General features: G+C 42.0%; 1 protein-coding gene, 1 long non-coding RNA gene and 10 other non-coding genes across 12 annotated transcripts in view; 3 read left to right on the top strand and 9 right to left on the bottom strand.

The window, feature by feature from the left end:
- Positions 1–2,123: 2,123 nt before the first annotated feature.
- trnay-gua (transfer RNA tyrosine (anticodon GUA)) lies at positions 2,124–2,210 on the bottom strand. The gene is given in 2 exon segments: positions 2,124–2,159; positions 2,174–2,210. It is a non-coding gene; the product is annotated as a tRNA-Tyr (tRNA).
- Positions 2,211–2,298: 88 nt separating this feature from the next.
- On the bottom strand, positions 2,299–2,370 carry trnae-uuc (transfer RNA glutamic acid (anticodon UUC)). The gene has a single exon. It is a non-coding gene; the product is annotated as a tRNA-Glu (tRNA).
- A 1,458-nt stretch (positions 2,371–3,828) lies between these two features.
- trnar-acg (transfer RNA arginine (anticodon ACG)) lies at positions 3,829–3,901 on the bottom strand. The gene has a single exon. It is a non-coding gene; the product is annotated as a tRNA-Arg (tRNA).
- A 295-nt stretch (positions 3,902–4,196) lies between these two features.
- On the top strand, positions 4,197–4,268 carry trnae-cuc (transfer RNA glutamic acid (anticodon CUC)). The gene has a single exon. It is a non-coding gene; the product is annotated as a tRNA-Glu (tRNA).
- Positions 4,269–4,353: 85 nt separating this feature from the next.
- On the bottom strand, positions 4,354–4,440 carry trnay-gua (transfer RNA tyrosine (anticodon GUA)). The gene is given in 2 exon segments: positions 4,354–4,389; positions 4,404–4,440. It is a non-coding gene; the product is annotated as a tRNA-Tyr (tRNA).
- An 88-nt stretch (positions 4,441–4,528) lies between these two features.
- On the bottom strand, positions 4,529–4,600 carry trnae-uuc (transfer RNA glutamic acid (anticodon UUC)). Its single transcript has one exon. It is a non-coding gene; the product is annotated as a tRNA-Glu (tRNA).
- Positions 4,601–6,059: 1,459 nt separating this feature from the next.
- On the bottom strand, positions 6,060–6,132 carry trnar-acg (transfer RNA arginine (anticodon ACG)). The gene has a single exon. It is a non-coding gene; the product is annotated as a tRNA-Arg (tRNA).
- Positions 6,133–6,427: 295 nt separating this feature from the next.
- On the top strand, positions 6,428–6,499 carry trnae-cuc (transfer RNA glutamic acid (anticodon CUC)). Its single transcript has one exon. It is a non-coding gene; the product is annotated as a tRNA-Glu (tRNA).
- Positions 6,500–6,584: 85 nt separating this feature from the next.
- On the bottom strand, positions 6,585–6,671 carry trnay-gua (transfer RNA tyrosine (anticodon GUA)). The gene is given in 2 exon segments: positions 6,585–6,620; positions 6,635–6,671. It is a non-coding gene; the product is annotated as a tRNA-Tyr (tRNA).
- Positions 6,672–10,432: 3,761 nt separating this feature from the next.
- Positions 10,433–10,505, top strand: trnar-ucg (transfer RNA arginine (anticodon UCG)). The gene has a single exon. It is a non-coding gene; the product is annotated as a tRNA-Arg (tRNA).
- A 1,657-nt stretch (positions 10,506–12,162) lies between these two features.
- Positions 12,163–15,032, bottom strand: LOC141381910 (uncharacterized). Its single transcript, XR_012402814.1, has 3 exons — positions 14,532–15,032; positions 14,362–14,456; positions 12,163–12,768 (listed from the first exon to the last, which is right to left on the bottom strand). It is a non-coding gene; the product is annotated as an uncharacterized lncRNA (long non-coding RNA).
- A 2,931-nt stretch (positions 15,033–17,963) lies between these two features.
- The window catches only part of LOC137491346 (uncharacterized), a 45,544-nt gene continuing 42,109 nt past the window's right edge, over positions 17,964–21,398 (bottom strand). Inside the window, exon 3 of the mRNA XM_073948816.1 lies at positions 17,964–20,102. Within this exon, the coding sequence (XP_073804917.1) occupies positions 19,150–20,102 (953 nt within the window). The 3' untranslated portion in view covers positions 17,964–19,149. The remainder of the gene's footprint in view (positions 20,103–21,398) is intronic.

The following is a 21,398-nucleotide window of genomic DNA, read 5'->3' as shown; positions in this document are numbered from 1 at the left end:
GGGATATATTTTATAACAATGGTGATGGAAGGATGGGAAGAGGGGTCGCTATTTTAGTCAAAGAAGATATAAAGAATGATGTGGAAGAAATATACAATGATAAAGAGGGAAAATGCCTTGCTATTAGAATGAGAGAAAATAATACAACATTATGTAACATTCATGCTCCAGTAGCAGAAAAGGAAAAGAAGGACTTTTTTAAACAATAAATGATCTAATGATTTTATGGGGAGAAACTATTTTAATTGGATATTTTAACACGGTTTTTAATAGAACTGATTTAGCGGATGGCATGGTTTTTAGGAATGACACTGGGAGAAAAGAGTTGCAGAAACTAATGGCAGAGCACAAAGTAGTGGACATATGGAGAGTAATGAATGAAGGAAAAAGAGAATATTCAAGAAGACATTTAGTAGATGGTAACTTAAAGCAAAGTAGGATTGATTTTATTTTATGCAAGGAAAAACTGGGTGATTTTATAGAGTGTTTATTTTAAAGAAACAGCGCTAAGCGACCACAAGTTTTTATTAATGAAGATTGATTTTAATGAAACCGAAAGAGGAAAAGGGATATGGATTTTAAATACAGAAATTTTAAAAGGAGAACCTTATAGAAAGGCAATAGTGGACTTGATAAATACTGAAATACAAAATGAGATGCATCATGAAGATAAAAGAATATGGTGGGATAACACAAAATATGAAATTAATAAGTATACGATTAAAATGAGTAAATCAATACAAAAAGCAAAAGCACATGAAGAAGTAGAGGTTAGAAAGGAATTAAAGGACAGTTTAAATCAAGTAAAAGTAAATATAGAGTGAATAGTATTCAACGTTACTGTAATGGTTATTCATTTAAACCAACTTGTTATAAAAATACTTAGTTTGCAATTGTTGTCCGAATTAATCTGCAACGAAATCTGTTATTACAGTACAAATCTTGAATGGTATAAGGGCTCTGATTGGCCATAGCGTTCATTGTAACTCGGAACATGATTGGCTGCCGTAACCAAGAATAGGGTGAATCTTGGTTCCAGCTCGGGACGTGATTGGCCAGCATGACCAAGAATTAAAAAAAATCTTGGTTCCAACTCGGACCGTGATTGGCCGGTGTAACCAAGAATAACCACAACTTACAGGTGACAGTATGCGCCACTGGCCCAGTCTGCACTGTGTGGCATATTTGCCGACATATAACAGAGACTGAAACATTGCTCACACTTGTCTGAGGTGGTCATTTTGACTGCAATCTTGTTTTAGGTTGGCACTTTGTTTTTGAATATTGTCTGCTTTTCGAATGCGTATCTGTGCTGCAGTAGAATGCCTTAGCCTCACAGCAAACATTTTGGTCTACAAGCTGTCACTGCCATCTTCCCAGGAGAGTGGCTGTACTGGTTTCTTCTGGAAGTCCTGAGGGATGTACGGGACCAAGACATTAGAGCAGTTGGGGCAGCCTTTGAACCCAGGAGAGCACCCCACAGGCTCTGTGCTGGCGGCCCCAGAAACTCGATTCACTCCAGAGTAGAACCGAACAACTCAGGCAGGGGCAAACCGCGACCGCACTGCACTGAGAGCAACGCAAAAAAATCCTGAATGGGCCAGCCAGGAGTCAAACCTAGAATCTTCTGATCCGTAGTCAGACGTGTTATCCATTGCGCCCCTGGCCCAGTCCGCGTCAGCAGTGCTCATTAGCATGCTGCTTGGAAAGAGGACACGGCTCGGTGAACATGGAGTTCCTTAAACGCATGCTGTGCTTTGTTGTCATGGCAAGTTGTGGTGTTGATAGGATGCTCTTACACCGAGCATGTGACAGTCCCTCCCAAGAAGAACTGTGATCCAGGCTCTGAGACTTTCTCTTCTCCAGGAGGAGGTTGCAAACGTTGGAGTTATTTTTGTCAGAGCAGCTGCAGCACACCTGGTTGGAGGCCCACACCTAGACTTGATGCCAACCTTTAGCCAGACCTTCCCTGGTGGTCTAGTGGTTAGGATTCCGTGGTCTCACTGCCGCGGCCCGGGTTCGATTCCCGGTCAGGGAACTTCCTTTTCACCTCCATGCTGAACTTTGAGGAGTGGTTAACTCACTTGGCGAAGGCAAGAAAGCGGCTCTGAGCGCAAAAGATGTCCTTCGAGCTGGAGTCGAACCAGCGACCTAAGGATTGCCATCATCCCACCTACAGTCCTCCGCTCTACCAACTGAGCTATCGAAGGCTTACAGGGCAGTTCCACAACCACATCCTATAATGTAGCTGCAGTCCGACCGCTGGCCAAAAAGGACAGAAGCAAAAGCACTCAAGCCTTCCCATACCGAGGGTCGAACCCGGGCCACCTGGGTGAAAACCAGGAATCCTAACCGCTAGACCATATGGGAACTGCCACTCTTGAAACCCAGTCTTGGCACAAACTCCAGTTCATTCTGATCGCTGGCACGTCCCTGCTCCGCTTGCACAAGTGCCACTCATACACTTACGCACTCTCTCATACACAGTTTCTTGGTTTCCGTAACCGAGAATCTTCTGATCCGTAGTCATAAGCGCTAACCTTTGTGCCACCGTCACTCTGTTCAGCACCTTGTTAGCACTTTGCTTGAAGCAAGGACAAGGCTCTGTCAACCCGGAGTTCCTTCACCCCACATTCTGCTTTGTTTTTATGGCAAGAGGTTGTGTGGATGGGATGCTCTTACAGGATTCCTGTCAGTCCCTCCATAGAAGACCTGAGATCCAGGGTCGGAGACTCTCTCCTCTCCAAGAGTAGGTTAAAAGCAATGATTTCTTTTGTGTCTGTGTGTCATAGCCCTTAGGTGTTGCTGCAGCTCAGAGACCTACAAGTGGAGGAGATTACACTGCAAGTCGGCTGGATGACCTCTAAGTGGTAGGCACTTATACCGCACGTAGGCTGGGTTTGCGATTGATGTAGCTGTAGTAGACATTCATAAAAATAAAAAAATTTATAAACTTGCTTACTCTGAGGTTGTGTTTAGGGTTGGGGTAGGAGTAAAATTGAATAAAACACAGCAGGTTACCGTGTGGTTGGGCCTAGGGCTGGGGTAGGTGTGATTTTAATAAACTGCGATAGGTTGTATTCTGTGCCATGTACGAGACATTGAATCAATGAAACCCACATGGAGGTTTGTTACTGTGAGGTTGAGTTAAGAGTTGGGGTAGGTTGGGAGGTTGATAAAACACAGCAGGAAACTGTGAGGTTGGTTTAAGGATTGGGGTAGGTTTGACATTCAAACATAACTGGTTGGACGCAGTGTCTTGTACCAGACATTAAATGAATGAAAACTCCAGGAGGTTTTTACAGCCCACTTGGGGCTGACCAGGTCGTTTGGAGCAGGCTCCGATTTCTATTTATACCTTTCTCAGTCAGGTAACTTCCTTTTCAGTAGTATGAGCGTCTGCACTGTGTGGCATATTTGCCGACGTATAACAGAGACTGAAACATTGCTCACACTTGTCTGAGGTGGTAATTTTGACTGCAATCTTGTTTTAGGTTGGCACTTTGTTTTTAAATATTGTATGCTTTTCGAATGCGTATCTGTGCTGCAGTAGAACGCCTTAGCCTCACAGCAAACATTTTGGTTTACAAGCTGTCACTGCTGTCTTCCCAGGAGAGTGGCTGTACTGGTTTCTTCTGGAAGTCCTGAGGGATGTACGGGACCAAGACATGAGAGCGGTTGGGGCAGCCTTTGAACCCAGGAGAGCACCCCACAGGCTCTGTGCTGGCGGCCCCAGAAACTCGATTCACTCCAGAGTAGAACCGAACAACTCCGGCAGGGGCAAACCGCGACCGCACTGCACTGAGAGCAATGCAAAAAAATCCTGAACGAGCCAGCCAGGAGTCGAACCTAGAGTCTTCTGATCCGTAGTCAGACGCGTTATCCATTGCGCCACTGGCCCAGTCCGCATCAGCAGTGCTCATTAGCATGGTCCTTGGAAAGAGGACACGGCTCGGTGAACATGGAGTTCCTAAAACGCATGCTGTGCTTTGTTGTCACGGCAAGTTGTGGTGTCGATAGGATGCTCTTACACCGAGCATGTGACAGTCCCTCCCAAGAAGAACTGTGATCCAGGCTCTGAGACTTTCTCTTCTCCGGGGGGAGGTTGCAAACGTTAGTTATTTTTGTCAGAGCAGCTGCAGCACACCTGGGTGGAGGCCCACAGCTAGACTTGAGGCCAACCTTTACGCAGACCTTCCCTGGTGGTCTAGTGGTTAGGATTCGGCGCTCTCACCGCCGCGGCCCGGGTTCGATTCCCGGTCAGGGAACTTCCTTTTCACCTCCATGCTGAACTTTGAGGAGTGGTTAACTCACTTGGCGAAGGCAAGAAAGCGGCTCTGAGCGCAAAAGATGTCCTTCGAGCCGGAGTCGAACCAGCGACCTAAGGATTGCCATCATCCCACCTACAGTCCTCCGCTCTACCAACTGAGCTATCGAAGGCTTACGGCGAAGTTCCACAACCACATCCTATAAGGTAGCTGCAGCCCGACCGCTGGCCAAAAAGGACAGAAGCAAAAGCACTCAAGCCTTCCCATACCGGGAGTCGAACCCGGGCCGCCTGGGTGAAAACCAGGAATCCTAACCGCTAGACCATATGGGAACTGCCACTCTTGAAACCCAGTCTTGGCACAAACTCCAGTTCATTCTGATCGCTGGCACGTCCCTGCTCCGCTTGCACAAGTGCCACTCATACACTTACGCACTCTCTCATACACAGTTTCTTGGTTTCCGTAAACCGAGAATCTTCTGATCCGTAGTCATAAGCGCTAACCTTTGTGCCACCGTCACTCTGTTCAGCACCTTGTTAGCACTTTGCTTGAAGCAAGGACAAGGCTCTGTCAACCCGGAGTTCCTTCACCCCACATTCTGCTTTGTTTTTATGGCAAGAGGTTGTGTGGATGGGATGCTCTTACAGGATTCCTGTCAGTCCCTCCATAGAAGACCTGAGATCCAGGGTCGGAGACTCTCTCCTCTCCAAGAGTAGGTTAAAAGCAATGATTTCTTTTGTGTCTGTGTGTCATAGCCCTTAGGTGTTGCTGCAGCTCAGAGACCTACAAGTGGAGGAGATTACACTGCAAGTCGGCTGGATGACCTCTAAGTGGTAGGCACTTATACCGCACGTAGGCTGGGTTTGCGATTGATGTAGCTGTAGTAGACATTCATAAAAATAAAAAAATATATAAACTTGCTTACTCTGAGGTTGTGTTTAGGGTTGGGGTAGGAGTAAAATTGAATAAAACACAGCAGGTTACCGTGTGGTTGGGCCTAGGGCTGGGGTAGGTGTGATTTTAATAAACTGCGATAGGTTGTATTCTGTGCCATGTACGAGACATTGAATCAATGAAACCCACATGGAGGTTTGTTACTGTGAGGTTGAGTTAAGAGTTGGGGTAGGTTGGGAGGTTGATAAAACACAGCAGGAAACTGTGAGGTTGGTTTAAGGATTGGGGTAGGTTTGACATTCAAACATAACTGGTTGGACGCAGTGTCTTGTACCAGACATTAAATGAATGAAAACTCCAGGAGGTTTTTACAGCCCACTTGGGGCTGACCAGGTCGTTTGGAGCAGGCTCCGATTTCTATTTATACCTTTCTCAGTCAGGTAACTTCCTTTTCAGTAGTATGAGCGTCTGCACTGTGTGGCATAATTGCCGACGTATAACAGAGACTGAAACATTGCTCACACTTGTCTGAGGTGGTAATTTTGACTGCAATCTTGTTTTAGGTTGGCACTTTGTTTTTGAATATTGTATGCTTTTCGAATGCGTATCTGTGCTGCAGTAGAACGCCTTAGCCTCACAGCAAACATTTTGGTTTACAAGCTGTCACTGCTGTCTTCCCAGGAGAGTGGCTGTACTGGTTTCTTCTGGAAGTCCTGAGGGATGTACGGGACCAAGACATGAGAGCGGTTGGGGCAGCCTTTGAACCCAGGAGAGCACCCCACAGGCTCTGTGCTGGCGGCCCCAGAAACTCGATTCACTCCAGAGTAGAACCGAACAACTCCGGCAGGGGCAAACCGCGACCGCACTGCACTGAGAGCAATGCAAAAAAATCCTGAACGAGCCAGCCAGGAGTCGAACCTAGAGTCTTCTGATCCGTAGTCAGACGCGTTATCCATTGCGCCACTGGCCCAGTCCGCATCAGCAGTGCTCATTAGCATGGTCCTTGGAAAGAGGACACGGCTCGGTGAACATAGAGTTCCTTAAAAGCATGCTTTGCTTTGTTGTCATGGCAAGTTGTGGTGTCGATAGGATGCTCTTACACCGAGCATGTGACAGTCCCTCCCAAGAAGAACTGTGATCCAGGCTCTGAGACTTTCTCTTCTCCGGGAGGAGGTTGCAAACGTTAGTTATTTTTGTCAGAGCAGCTGCAGCACACCTGGGTGGAGGCCCACAGCTAGACTTGAGGCCAACCTTTATGCACACCTTCCCTGGTGGTCTAGTGGTTAGGATTCGGCGCTCTCACCGCCGCGGCCCGGGTTTGATTCCCGGTCAGGGAACTTCCTTTTCACCTCCATGCTAAACTTTGAGGAGTGGTTAACTGACTTGGCGAAGGCAAGAAAGCGGCTCTGAGCGCAAAAGGTGTCCTTCGAGCCGGAGTCGAACCTGCGACCTAATGATTGCCATCATCCCACCTACAGTCCTCCACTCTACCAACTGAGCTATCGAAGGTTTACGGGGCAGTTCCACAACCACATCCTATAAGGTAGCTGCAGTCCGACCGCTGGCCAAAAAGGACAGGAGCAAAAGCACTCAAGCCTTCCCATACCGGGAGTCGAACCCGGGCCGCCTGGGTGAAAACCAGGAATCCTAACTGCTAGACCTTATGGGAACTGCCACTCTTGAAACCCAGTCTTGGCACAAACTCCAGTTCATTCTGATCGCTGGCACGTCCCTGCTCCGCTTGCACAAGTGCCACTCATACACTTACGCACTCTCTCATACACAGTTTCTTGGTTTCCGTAACCGAGAATCTTCTGATCCGTAGTCATAAGCGCTAACCTTTGTGCCACCGTCACTCTGTTCAGCACCTTGTTAGCACATTGCTTGAAGCAAGGACAAGGCTCTGTCAACCCGGAGTTCCTTCACCACACATTCTGCTTTGTTTTTATGGCAAGAGGTTGTGTGGATGGGATGCTCTTACAGGATTCCTGACAGTCCCTCCATAGAAGACCTGAGATCCAGGGTCGGAGACTCTCTCCTCTCAAAGAGTAGGTTAAAAGCAATGGTTTCTTTTGTGTCTGTGTGTCAGAGCCCTTAGGTGTTGCTGCAGCTCAGAGACCTACAAGTGGAGGAGATTACACAGCAAGTCGGCTGGATGACCTCTAAGTGGTAGGCACTTATGCCGCATGTAGGCTGGGTTTGCGATTGATGTAGCTGTAGTAGACATTCATAAAAATAAAAAAATATATAAACTGCTTACTCTGAGGTTGTGTTTAGGGTTGGGGTAGGAGTAAAATTGAATAAAACACAGCAGGTTACCGTGAGGTTGGGCCTAGGGCTGGGGTAGGTGTGATTTTAATAAACTGCGATAGGTTGTATTCTGTGCCATGTACGAGACATTGAATCAATGAAACCCACATGGAGGTTTGTTACTGTGAGGTTGGGTTAAGAGTTGGGGTAGGTTAGGAGGTTGATAAAACACAGCAGGAAACTGTGAGGTTGGTTTAAGGATTGGGGTAGGTTTGACATTCAAACATAACTGGTTGGACGCAGTGTCTAGTACCAGACATTAAATGAATGAAAACTCCAGGAGGTTTTTACAGCCCACTTGGGGCTGACCAGGTCGTTTGGAGCAGGCTCCGATTTCTATTTATACCTTTCTCAGTCAGGTAACTTCCTTTTCAGTAGTATGGGCGTCTGCACTGTGTGGCATATTTGCCGACGTATAACAGAGACTGAAACATTGCTCACACTTGTCTGAGGTGGTCATTTTGACTGCAATCTTGTTTTAGGTTGGCACTTTGTTTTTGAATATTGTCTGCTTTTCGAATGCGTATCTGTGCTGCAGTAGAACGCCTTAGCCTCACAGCAAACATTTTGGTCTACAAGCTGTCACTGCTGTCTTCCCAGGAGAGTGGGTGTACTGGTTTCTTCTGGAAGTCCTGAGGGATGTACGGGACCAAGATATGAGAGCAGTTGGGGCAGACTTTGATCCCAGGGGAGCACCCCACAGGCTCTGTGCTGGCAGCCCCAGAAACTTGATCCACTCCAAAGTAGAACCAAACAACTCTGGCAGGGGCAAACTGCAACTGCAGTGCACTGACTGAGAGCAATGCAATAAATCCTGATCGAGCCAGCCAAAACTCGAATCTAGAATCTTCTGATCAGTCAGACACGTTATCCATTGCGCCACTGGCACACACTGTTCAAGGAGTGCTCATTAGCATGCTGTTTGGAAAGAGGACATGGACCGGTAAACATGGAGTTCCTTCAACGCATGCTGTGCTTTGTTGTCATGGCAAGTTGTGGTGTCGATAGGATGCTTTTACACAGAGCATGTGACAGTCCCTCCATAGAAGAACTGTGAACCAGGCTCTGAGACTTTCTCTTCTCCAGGAGGAGGTTGCAAACGTTAGAGTTATTTTTGTCAGAGCAGCTGCAGCACACCTGGGTGGAGGCCCACAGCTAGGCTAGAGGGCAACCTTTAGCCAGGCCTTCCCTGGTGGTCTTGTGGTTAGGACTTAGTGCTCTTACCGCTGTGGCCTGGGTTAAATTCCTTGTCAGGGAGCTTCCTTTTCACCTCCATGGTAAACTTCGAGCAGTGTTGCCGATGATCTCTTCACGAAAGCAGCTCTGAATGCAAAAGATGTCCTTCGAGCCGCACTGTAAGACGTAATAAGACACACTCTGGCACAGACATCCAGTCTGCACGCTGGAATACATGCTATTATCTCATGGTTGAGACGCAGCTTCAAAAATTTGTTTCAAACCGGAAGTACAAATTTGCTTGAAATAACGCAAAAACAATCAATTTACACTTTTTAGTGAAATATTTGTGTCCTAATAGTGTTTTTAGCAGTGTGGGACACATATATGACTGTCAACAGCTCAAAAAATGTGTTTTGGAGTTTCGTGACCCTTTAAGGTACAAATGGTAGAGAAAATACACACATGAAAATCTTACTTTGTTTTTCTTCTAACTAAGTATATTTTTATATGTTTTGTTGTTTTGTCTCAAATTATTTTATTTAGGACACAAATGCCTCAAATGCAGCTTTAACATCATTGGAATAAATTATATTTTAACATATTCAAATGGAAAAGCTAACATATTAAAAAGGAATAATTATTTACAAGGTTACTTTTATATCTGCATTTTTATAAACTAAAGCAGTTTTGTTCCAAACCTTTGAAAAATAGTCCATGTTGTCTTTATATTTTTAGATGCTTCATTTATTACTGATTTTAGTTTATTCTTTCAAAATATGTAATTATGCAGTTGAAGTGATATTGTGCTATTTTGCTACATAGTAGAAGTGAACTAGTTTTGTTTTGTGTTAAAGCCACAATGGCCCTGCATAAAAGTGCTTTACTGGGACCTTATAGGCACATTTTGTGCCTGGACTCAACTTAGTATTAGTGGGACCTAACTTGTTAATTACTAAATGCCCACAGAGCATGCTCACAGGACATACTTCTGACCCAGATAGTATACCTATACTTCGCCCATTGTGGCTATATACACTACACTTTGTGTGGACTTGCTATGGGCCCTCAGTGAACTTCTGTTTCGAGTGGGCCAGCCCACAGTTTGGTCTAGCGACATTGTATATGTTTTTGGTATAGACATGTTAGTTTGGAAATTTGTGCACTAAAACTGTACACTCAAGTACATGAAGGTGAGCTTAAGCAAACTGCATTAAACATTCAAAACTATTGTATAATAGGCTGAGAGAGACATTAGAAAAGCATATCTTAATTAAGATATAAATTGGATCCAATTAAAGTATTGTAGAAATTATCCTAAAGGATTTTCCTGTATTGTACTATAAAATAATCCTATAGGAATGGTTGCAAAATATGATGAAAATTCTAAAATAACTCCTTCAAAGAAATCTGATAGGATGCTTCTTTTGTGTCTGTATAATTGTAAAAGTTAGACTGATTTAGATCAGAAATCCACTACATGTTCATTAACTGAAAACACATCTGAAGGTGCTACAATTAACACATAAACACCCTAGACAGCACAGCACAGCACAGCACCACTGCTTTTTTCTGTGACAGACATAGATCTCGTCTAGGATTTAAACCCAGGACCTCTTGAACCCTAAGTGAGAATCATACCCCAAGACCAATAAGCCATGTAGAAGTGCTTGGCAGTGCCAGAAAAAAAAAATTTCTGTGAAACCGGTCTAATCTACTTTTTGTTCATGTTTTTGTTACGCAACTCCCTGGATGCATATTACAGTTCACAGGCAGTAAAAAACGGCCCAGTGGCCTAATGTTTAAGGCACCAGCCTTCGAAGCTGGGGATTGTGGGTTCAAGTCCCACCTGGGTTGTCTTTGATGCAGTTTTTTGAAGTTGGCTGTGCAGCACAATCCAGTGTGACCTTCAAAAAGCTAGGTTCATACTCTTAGGTCAAAAAGACATTATAATGGAAAACTCTTCAGAGAAGCTGATTTGTCATTAGTTGCACACACCAGATCGTCTGAATGCAATAGGGATCCTAAAGTGCTGTTCTCTGAGTTACAAGAACTTCCTGAGTCATACAACAAGTATAGCAAATGCTAGTATTGGCCCAGTGGCCTAATGGATAAGGCATCACCCTTCAAAGCTGGGGAATGTGGGTTCAAGTTGTGTTTGTTGGGTTACTTTTAAGTTGTGTGAAAAAATCCTGACTTGTCTACTCAAAGCTTAGGTGTAATGATCTGAGGACAATAGTTACCTTCAAATTCTCAGACTTGCTGCACACTTCAATTAAGATTCATCCGATCTTGCTTGAATTATCCAATCACGTTACAAACATACAAGGTTTAGCTAAGCTCTGGTTATGGAGATCTTGACTTCAAGTACCCGGTGGCTTTCAACTAATAGTCTCATGTTAGGTGGATGATGATGAAATGCAAACTAGAAAATAGCTGCAGAAAGGTTGTGATTTCATGTTAATGAGAGTGGCCTTGACTGGAATTTGAAACTCAAGACCAGTCACACCATACGCAAGAACCATACCCCAGGACCAATTAAACACAAATATGGATGATTGCACAAAGAAAATTTTTGTCCATTAGTTGCACATATCTTATTTGACGGAATGCAAACTGGCATCGAGATCCTAAAGTGCAGTTTTCCATGCATTGGCATCTTGTTGAAAGCTCCTTGGCTCTCTCCGCTGGTGTGCTGGCCTTCATGCACAGCCTGGTCAGGTGTACAGAGAGTGGTCTGTGGCTTCTGGCACTCCAGGCACTAGACAACGTTGCTATCAACTGACCTGTAAAAACACACATTCACCATTCATGATGTCATGAACAAGAACATTTTTAAACCAGGCACACAATTTTCTACATGAATTCAATAACCAAAAACATGAAGACAAAATAAACTAAATATTGATATATATATATATTTTTTTTTTTGGTTCGCACATGTACTTGCTGAATTACCTCAAGGAATAAATTGGAATATTTCAAGATTAATTAATTAAATAAATTAAAACCACATTATTTCATTTACCAGAAACAAAAATATAATGTTACACTGAATTCATTATTTTTTGTGTTCCACCCAAAGATTCGGTGTGGCTTTTTCTGGCCACCACTAAGAAATTTTTCTCAGGGCACCACTGCTTTTTGGGTTGCTGAATAACACTTATAATATATCCTGAGAGTGTATAGGTTAACTTTAATTAAAAAATTATTCTGGATGAACAAGCTCTGAAAAAAAAATCATATTCATTTTTCAAAAAAAGGAAATTTTTTTTATGTCTCTGTCATGATGACTGTACATAATATTTTACTAGTTATTTTGCAAGATTCCAGCATTCAGCTTAAAGTGCAATTTTAAGGATTAAGCAGGTTAACTAGGAAAGTTACTGGATAACTTTGTTTTGTGAACAATAAAATATATTCTTAAGGAGGCTAATATTATTGAACTTAAAATAGTTTAATTGCTTTTATTTAAGCCAAACTAAAATAAAAGAATACTATAAAAACTGACTTTTACAAGAAATATTTTTTTAATTCAATTCAATTCAGCTTTATTTGTATAGCGCTTTTACAATGTAGATTGTGTCAAAGCAGCTTCACATAAATGGTCATAGTAACTGGAACAGTGTGGTTCAGGTTTTAGTGTTTAAGTTCAGTTCAGTTCAGTTTAGCTCAGTTCAGTGTGATTTAATCATTACTGAGAGTTCAAACACTGAAGAGTCAATTCATCGATGCGTAGCTCTACCAATCCTGAACCATGCGAGGCAGTGGCGACAGCGGAGAGGGAAAAAAAACTTCACCTGAGGGGAGTGAAGAAAAAAAACCTTAAGAGAACCAGACTCAGTTGGGCACGGCCATTTTAATTTCTCCGCTGGCCAAAAGTCTTGTGCAGAGCTTCATTCGCCGTGGTTTAGGCTGGAAGATGGCCTCAGCGAAGACTCGTCTGTCCCTGGAGCGTCGCTGGAATCAGACTCATGTTCTCCACTCCCCACGACCATCAGTGCAGCAGCAGCTCAGGATATGGCCTGGTCCCGGATATGGAATCCGGGAAATTTATAAGAATTACTGTAAAGATTCCTTTGTTCTTTACAGGAGGAATTTTGACTTGACAGCTGTGTATCTGTATAGATAAACACACACACACACTCACACACTATTTCCCTAATTTGCAGAAGATAACACACACACACACACTCACACACTTTTTCCCTAATTTGCAGAAGATAACCAGTTGTTTGAACTGATTATGTGATGCTTGGATACTTATGTGGTTATGCGATTCAGATCTTGACCGAGAGGGGGAAATATTTGAATTAAACGTAATGCTTCTTGTCAGCGGTACTTATAACGGAAAAAACTACATTAACGTTTGTTGATTGCAGACGGTGGTGGAAATAGACCTGGTCCTATTGAATTCGCGTTTTTTAGATAAATATTGTGTAGATAAAGTTAGTTATTTCGGTTTTAGGTTAAAGTATACTGTGTAGTGTTTATATTGTTCATGTATTGTTAGTATTTGTAGTTTTAGTGTACAGTTTGATGGGTTAAGGTTTGTAGTTTACTTAGTGTAGGTTGCATATATAACGTTAAGATTTTCGCTGATCAAGTGTTCGTCTAATAATCATTAAGTTAACTATTTACTAGTGTTTGAGTAGTTTGCATCGTTGTTTTGTAGTTTAACTAAAGTTTTAGCGTCTACATCACTGTCTCCGCGACTGGACACTGGTGAGTAAAACTTCAATTGGTTCATAGCCGATGTGCGTAAAAAAAAACATAAAATCTAATTCAATTAGACTAAAACAACGTTTAACTTACCTTTATTAGAGATTATCTATCTTCCAGTGATGTGACTGCTAGTTGTTTCAGGCACGTATTCAAGGCGGATCCCATTTAGGGATTTCCCCATTTTATTCGTCTGAACAGATCATTGGGATTTTAAAACAGAGCTGATCAAGTATACTTGATTGCCGTGTTCAGAAATTCCAATCACGCACTAGCACTAGGAAGATAGTGAGAAACCTCTGTTCTTTGCTTCATTACAGATTTTTATTGTGAGTATTGATTATATTTTAAGTTAGGTTAGGCAATATAAAAGGGGCTAGCTTTTATAGTGAGAATACAAAGTCCAAAAGTAGACTAGTTATCAAATAGGCAAATTAGACAGACTTCACATAATTAATCAGATAATAATTTAATGTGGCAGCTAAATTAGTCAAAGTCTTTGAACAATTTCTTATCTACACTGTAAAAACATTATTGTTCTTGCTGCTTTTAGTTAAGGCAACATAAAATGTTAAGCTGTACTAGTTGGCAACTTGTATTTTTGAATTGACAAGACATTTAATGCAGACTGAGCAATACATTTATGGAAAGTTTTGACAAAAAAAAAAAAAAAAAATATATATATATATATATATATTTTTTTTTTTTGTACAAAAAAAGCAAAAAAAAATTTGTATATAATATGTAATTATAGTAAATAAAAATGTCAAATAGAAAAATATGTTATTATATTAATGTTAATGCACTAAATTAATGCAGGCTCGATGAGCATAAGAATCTTCTTTCGAAAATATTATCATGGTAATGTGACCAGACTGGTGCTCTACATTAACATTTATTTAAAATGTTATTTAAAAATCATTTTATGTAAATTTTTGTGCTTTAATTCTTGTAGAAACATGGAAAAATTTAGAGGTGTGAGTTCAGTTACCAAATGGAGGCGTGTCCAGAATATACTTCATGATCTCCAAACTACACAAACACTTGACATCAACAACCAAGTGGCTGAATATCTTCTGGCAAATTCTGAAACAGGACAAGATGAAGAAATGAACTGTGATAATATCTCAAATTTCAAAGAACACAAACACCAACACTGACCTTGAAAGACACATTGATGATGTCACTGATGATGATGACAGATTTACAGACTACCTCAGGAATTTCAGCGAGGAAGAAGATTTAGATTTTAGTGACACACAACAGAGGCTCCTTTGATGACTTGCCAGATGAGCTGCGTCAGTGGGTTGTAGAGTGTGGTGTGACACAAAATGCCGCTGACAGCCTACTTAAAATTCTAAACAAACACATCCCCTTACTTCCTAAATGTGTGAGAACTTTGATGAAAATTTCACACACACGTAAAGTCAAAAAAATGGATGGTGGGGATTATGTCCATTTTGGAATATTGGAACACTTGCTCCAAAACAGAAATGCCCTGATGTTACAAACTGACAAAATTAAGATGCAGGTCAATATAGATGGACTGCCATTATTCAAAAGCTCACAGAAGCAAATTTGGCCAATTTTAGGAAAAATTTATTTTGAAAGGGACCCGTTTGTCATTGGTGTCTTCTGTGGAAACAGCAAACCTCGCAATCCAAACCAATATCTCCCAAGATTTTGCAGAGGAGGTTTCCGCACTAGGACAAGGTTTCACTGTGGCTGAAAGGCTGTTTCATCTTTCCCTGGACTGCTTTATCTGTGATGCTCCTGCACGATCATTCATAAAACAAACAAAGGGGCATGGAGGTTATAGTTGTTGCGATCGTTGCACGCAGGAAGGATCTTATATGGGACGGAAAATTATATTCCCAGAAACACATGCCCCACTCAGGACAGATGAGTCATTTACAGAAATGCATGATGACAACCACCACAGAGGTCACTCTATACTCAATACATTAAGTTTGGGAATGGTCACACAATTCATGCTGGATTATATGCATGATGTTTGCCTCGGTGTGACAAGGAAGATGATCAATTTTTGGACCAAGGGCAACCTAAAAAACAGACAGAGCTTCCATATAATAAGTAACATCTCAGAGAGTCTTGTAGGAATGTCAAAATACATACCCTCTGAATTTGCACGAAAGCCACAATCACTCTCTGAACTGGATCGCTGGAAAGCTACTGAGTTTAGGCAGTTTCTTCTGTACACTGGTCCAGTAGTACTGAAGGATATTCTTCCAACACCACTTTACAACAACTTACAATCACTGTCGGTTAGTATCTATCTGATGCTTTCCCCAACCACCTGTGCTCATTACTGTGACTATGCTGATAACCTGGTAAGGTACTTCCTTGAACAGTTCAAACAACACCTTAGCAACCGCCTAGCAACACCTTAGCAACCACCTAGCAACACCTTAGCAGCCACCTAGGAACACCTTAGCAAGCGTCTATCAACACCTTAGCAACCACCTTAGTAACTGCCTAGCAACACCTTAGCAACCGCTAAGGTGTTGCTAGACGGTTGCTAAGGTGTTCCAACGTGGTCGCTAAGGTGTTGCTAGGTGGTTGTTAAGGCATCGCTACGCTTTCTCAAAAGAAAATATTTTTTTTTACCCAAACATGTAAAAAGTAATTGCAAAGATGGCAAAAGCATCTTGCTATATTAAAGTTATTGCAAGACAGAGAGGAGGGTTTTGAAAAGAAAGGAGGAGGATTTAGAGCGGGGATAGCAGAGGTAGAGGGGCGGGGTACGTAGCTGTTGGATCTTGGGGTTTGTAGTTTTTTGTCAGAGGAGGGGATTAAGAAGGGACAGGAAGTGGTCGTGTGCAGATTTGAACAGCAGACCGTGCAGGAAAGATTACAGCATCCTAAAAAAACTCAGTTGTAAACATCTGTATCCAAGGCCCCCCAGTAGAGACATTCCTTCCACTGAGTAACGCGAATAGCGCATTTTGCAAAAAAATTATTTGTGGTAAGTGTGAAAAATGTGTTCCCCCATAGCCTCTTATAAGGAAGGACTGAACAGATGGTTTCTGTATAATGTGCGAATGCTGTGTGAAATTCAGCTAATGAAAGTGTGTGGGTTGGGAGCTAACGGGTGATTTAAGTGTAATAGTGAATTCACAGCAATCCACCTGTTCTTCTGCCAAGGGAGGTGCTATGGGTAAAAGAAGTGTAGAAAGGTCAATGTCAGCACCTGATAGGATGAGGTTCTTGATGGCGTTGGAGATCAGGGGTGGTTCCAGGACTGGAGCATTATGCGGAATGAGAAGGGGTGTGGCTGTGGTAAGGGTGAAGGGGGCCGTGCGGAAGAAATGTGAGTGGGGAGGGTAGACTGTTGGGGAGGGTTAGTAATGGAGTTGGGTGCTTGGTGAAGAGATATAGAGGACAAAAAGGTAGGGAAACTGGAAGAGGGGAAATGTGTAGGGAGAGGAAGAGCATTAGGATTTGTAGAGAAAAGACTGGGTAAAAATAAGCTGGGTTAATGAGTGAGGGTGGTTGGAAGGGAGAGAGAATTGAGAAGGATTGAGAGTGGAAGGGGTGGCTGGATAAGTAGGGCTGGAATGTGGAGCTGGAGGCCAAGGGAGGGGGGTGGGAAGTCCAATAGTGACATCATGATCCAGTGGATTGTCCATGTTTTGGAATGTCAAGGTAGATGCAGTTTGTCCAGTTCCGTGGGATTGCTTTTTATTGCCTTTCTTAGTTGCTTTATTTGATGGTCCAGGGAGATTTTGTTTATACGAACGGTTCTGCTGTCCTGAGTGGGCAGAGTTGGTGATGAGATGGATTCATAGTTTTAGTAGTTCCGTTCTGTTTAATTGTTGATATCAAAAATTCAATTGTTGATTTCAACAACTAAATTGCTACTAGTAAAAATTGGTTTGTCCTCCACACACTTCTCCACTGTTAAATCCTCTCTTCCCTCACACTCACAGTTCTCACTTCTTGATGTAAATAGTGCAGCAGAAACACTCTGTTCCATGTTTACTTTGTTTACTCATCTGCTTACATCATCTTCCCTGCAACTCCACACATTCAATACAATTTCGCAATCCAGCTGGGATCGTACACCATTACCCCATGTAGTTCAGTAAGAAATCTTAGGGTGATTCTGGATGATCAGTTGTCCTCCAAAGAGGACATTGCTAACACAGCTCCATCATGCAGAGATGCACAGATCTGACGGTTATTTCAGCTGAGTGTGACATTGCAGGGTAAGTAACAGCATCTGTATGACTGAAACCATGGTGCTTGACTGAAAAAAGGTGGCCATCTCCAGTTCGTAGGAGAGTCCTTACCCCGAATGGAGTATCTGCGTTTTTTTTCATGAGGAATGGAATGTGATATTAAAAGATGGATCAGTGCAGCAGCAGCATTAATGCAGTTGATGTGATTGTTGGGGTGAAGGAGCTGAGAAGAAGGCAATGTTCTTAATTTACCGCTCAATCAAGATTCCTACTTACACCTATGATTATGACTGAAAGGACAAGGTCTCAGATACAACCAGAAGCATTTTACAAAGTGTTATGACCCGCTTGTTTGAGTAACAACATAAAAGAGAGAAGAGCCCACAAAATAGCCTGAATGCAAATTATTTATTAAAAAATGTAACTCATAGAACAATCAATCAAAGCAACCAACAAATGTCTAGGGGTAATTAATAATGAAGCTAAAAAACTTAGGGTATAAATCACAACAACACTTTAACTACATGATATAAGTAATGCAAAACAAAACCATGAGGATAAAGAGTTAATGAGATGGCAGGTCTTGACATGAGGACTCCCGAGTAGCCACAGGGTCCTGGGGTAGCAAGCACAACAACTTTTATATACCCACTGATGAGCAATGCCAGCATCCAATCAGGATTTACCACATACTCCAATCTGGATTTCTCATTCAGGGAGTCAGACAGAGAACATAATCTAAAACAACACTAGCTATATGAACACAGTGGAAAGTAGAGTACAGATGTATCCGCACCTGTATAATCACTTGCAAAGAGATTTTAAGCCGCAGAGGTACTGTTTGCCAGATGTTTATGAAAATGTTCTTCTTTCAGCTGCCACCATTGTTTACAGTAAACGCAACACATTTACAACCCCACCCACTGCAGTGTATGAGAGTTGGAAAACAGTAAACTGTCACTCAGCCTTTTCAAACATTATTCAAACATGAAACATTCTGTGCACAGAGAAAATGTTTTGCTGCATTTATGTCATGTGTGCAACTTTTTTCCATGCGTTTCTTTAGCTGCGCCGAATGAGCGAAACTCTGTAGACACTGATCAGATCTGTACGGTTTCTCTCCAGTGTGAATCGTCTGGTGCAGTTTAAATTTTAGAGCTGTAATAAAAGTCTTCTCACACTCAAGCACATACTCTTTCACACCAGTGTGGATCTTCATGTGTTCATTAAGGTTTGCTGATTGGTTGAAACTCTTCCCACAATGAGTGCATGTGAATGGTTTCTCTCCAGTGTGGGTCTTCATGTGTTTATTAAGGTCTGAGGAGTTGCTGAAACTAATCCCACACCGAAGCTGCGGTCACACTAGAGTTTGAGCATGCAACATTCAGTTGTGCAGAGCTGCGAAAAGGGGCAGGATTAACCAAGATTATTAGACATTAAAAAGGTGAGCGATTGGTCCATATTTTACATTTCTGTCCAGAGAGGTCATGTGTTGATCTTTGATTGGTCTTACACAGTCAAGTGATGTGATTTTGCAGGTCAGAGTTCACCAAGCTTGAACTTTGCAAGGCAGTGAACTACGAAACTTGACGCACTAACGTTTCTGGTTTGATGCATTCGAGTGTGTATAAATGGAAGTCTAAATGTAATCGCGGCTTAATTTGTGGTTTCTTTCCAGTGTGGATCCTCATATGTAGATTAAGGGATGATGCCTGGATGAAACTATTGCCACACTGAGTGCATGTGAATGGTTTCTTTCCAGTGTGGATCCTCATGTGTTTATTAAGGTGTGATGAGCAGTTAAAACTCTTTCCACACTGAGTGCATGTAAATGGTTTCTCTCCAGTGTGAATCCTCATGTGCTGATTAAGGTTTGATGATTGGCTGAAACTCTTCCCACACTGAGTGCATGTGAATGGTTTCTCCCCAGTGTGGATCCTCATGTGTTTATTAAGGTGTGATGGGCAGATAAAACTCTTCCCACACTGAGTGCATGTGAATAGTTTCTCTCCAGTGTGAATCATCATGTGTAGATTAAAGGATGATAATTGGCTGAAACTCTTCCCACACTGAGTGCATGTAAATGTTTTTTCTCTGGTGTGGATCCTGATGTGTTTATTAAGGTTTGATGAGCTGCTAAAACTCTTCCCACACAGAGTGCATGTGAATGGTTTCTCTCCACTGTGGATCCTCATGTGCTGATTAAGGTTTGATGATTGGTTGAAACTCTTCCCACACTGAGTGCATGTGAATGGTTTTTCTCCAGTGTGGATCCTCATGTGTTTATTAAGGTGTGATGAGCAGTTAAAACTCTTCCCACACTGAGTGCATGTGAATGTTTTTTCTTCAGTGTGGATCCTCATGTGAATCTTAAGTTTGCTTTTGTTTCCAAAACTCTTTCCACACTGAGTGCAGGTGAAACGATTCTTGTCTCTCCTTTTCAAAATACCATCAGTCTGTAAATGAGTTTTTTCCTCAATTTTGACATGATGTTCCTCCTCTTTACTCCCCTCATTCTCTTCAATAAAGTCTGAAATAAATAAATAAATAAAACATTAGTTTTCATGAAGTCTTAAAAACTCTCATCAAAAGCTGAAAAGTGAAAAGACACTGGAAACATTGGCTACACACTGAAATTTTGATGCAAATTAAATGTAAAATAAATCAGATCATATTGTGTTTGGTCCATTAACGTGTATACATTTAAGCAGATTCAATTCAATTAATCTTTACCTAGTGCTTTTGCAATGTAAATTGTGTCAAAGCCGCTTAACATAGAAGTTATAGTAAATTGAAACTGTGTCAGTCCAGTTTTCAGCATTTCTTACATAGTTGATCATAAAAATAATTTTGGTCATATTGATAAGACAGATATTAGAAAGCTGTAAATGGCCTGTTTTTATTCATATATATTCCTAATCCCAACAAAATGTTTTTCTAAACTTTGTAAAGCAGACAGGGAATACTTGTTTATTCTGTGCCTGACGGGTAAACGCATAAGAAAAAAAGTTCTGGGGTAACAGCCGAGAATATTTGCCTAACAGACATGAGACACATCTGTACAGCATCTGCATAAAGGCTGAAATTTGCACCTTTCCCCTTGTGTGCTGTTGGGTCATTTTTCATCCATTCTGGGGTGATTTTGAGGCTTAATTTGACCAAAACTTTTTCTGTGTTTCAGCAAACAGACTGATATTTGAGGACATCTTATTTTGACATATTCTGGGAAAATGCTTCGTAAAAAAAGAAAAAAACAATACACTCAGGACAAATTTACTCCCTTTTCGTTATATTCATGGCTGTTTTTTTCTCCATTGGCCTCTATTATAACAAAAAATTTTGACTGCAAAGCCATGACAGCATATAATCATGCATTTATGATTGTTGGGGTTTTCTGTGATGACATTTAAAAAGGAAATCGGTGGGAGTGTAAAGAAAGAGGAGGGTTCAAGAGGGCAGCATTATGTGGTGTGCGCAAGAAAGAGAAGTTGACTGAACTGTTGCAGTGTGGGGAAACGAGTAGAGAAACCAGATCGAGACAAGCAGTGTAAACTTAATGACTCGCTGTGAGAAACAAAAAGCAAAAAGTATGTATCGAAGCAACAGAGCAAAGACCGCTGTCTTGTTACTGAAGTGCTCGTGATGTCTGTAAATGAGTGCGTTACCAAAAACTTCAGTGCAGTGTGTCCTGAACAAAATCAATTTATCGATTTATCTCGCTGGCATGGAGTCAGCTGCCGAAAGCCTTTATCCGGCAGTCGACGGTGTCAGAGTTTCCTGTTAGGCACCCGTGACTGCTACTCACCGGCTGAGTTCGTCGACGCCC

Source organism: Danio rerio, chromosome 4, assembly GCF_049306965.1.
Source record: "Danio rerio strain Tuebingen ecotype United States chromosome 4, GRCz12tu, whole genome shotgun sequence".
Lineage (NCBI taxonomy): Eukaryota > Metazoa > Chordata > Actinopteri > Cypriniformes > Danionidae > Danio > Danio rerio.
Note: the sequence above shows the minus strand (reverse complement) of the source record. Positions and strands in the feature narration are given on the sequence as shown.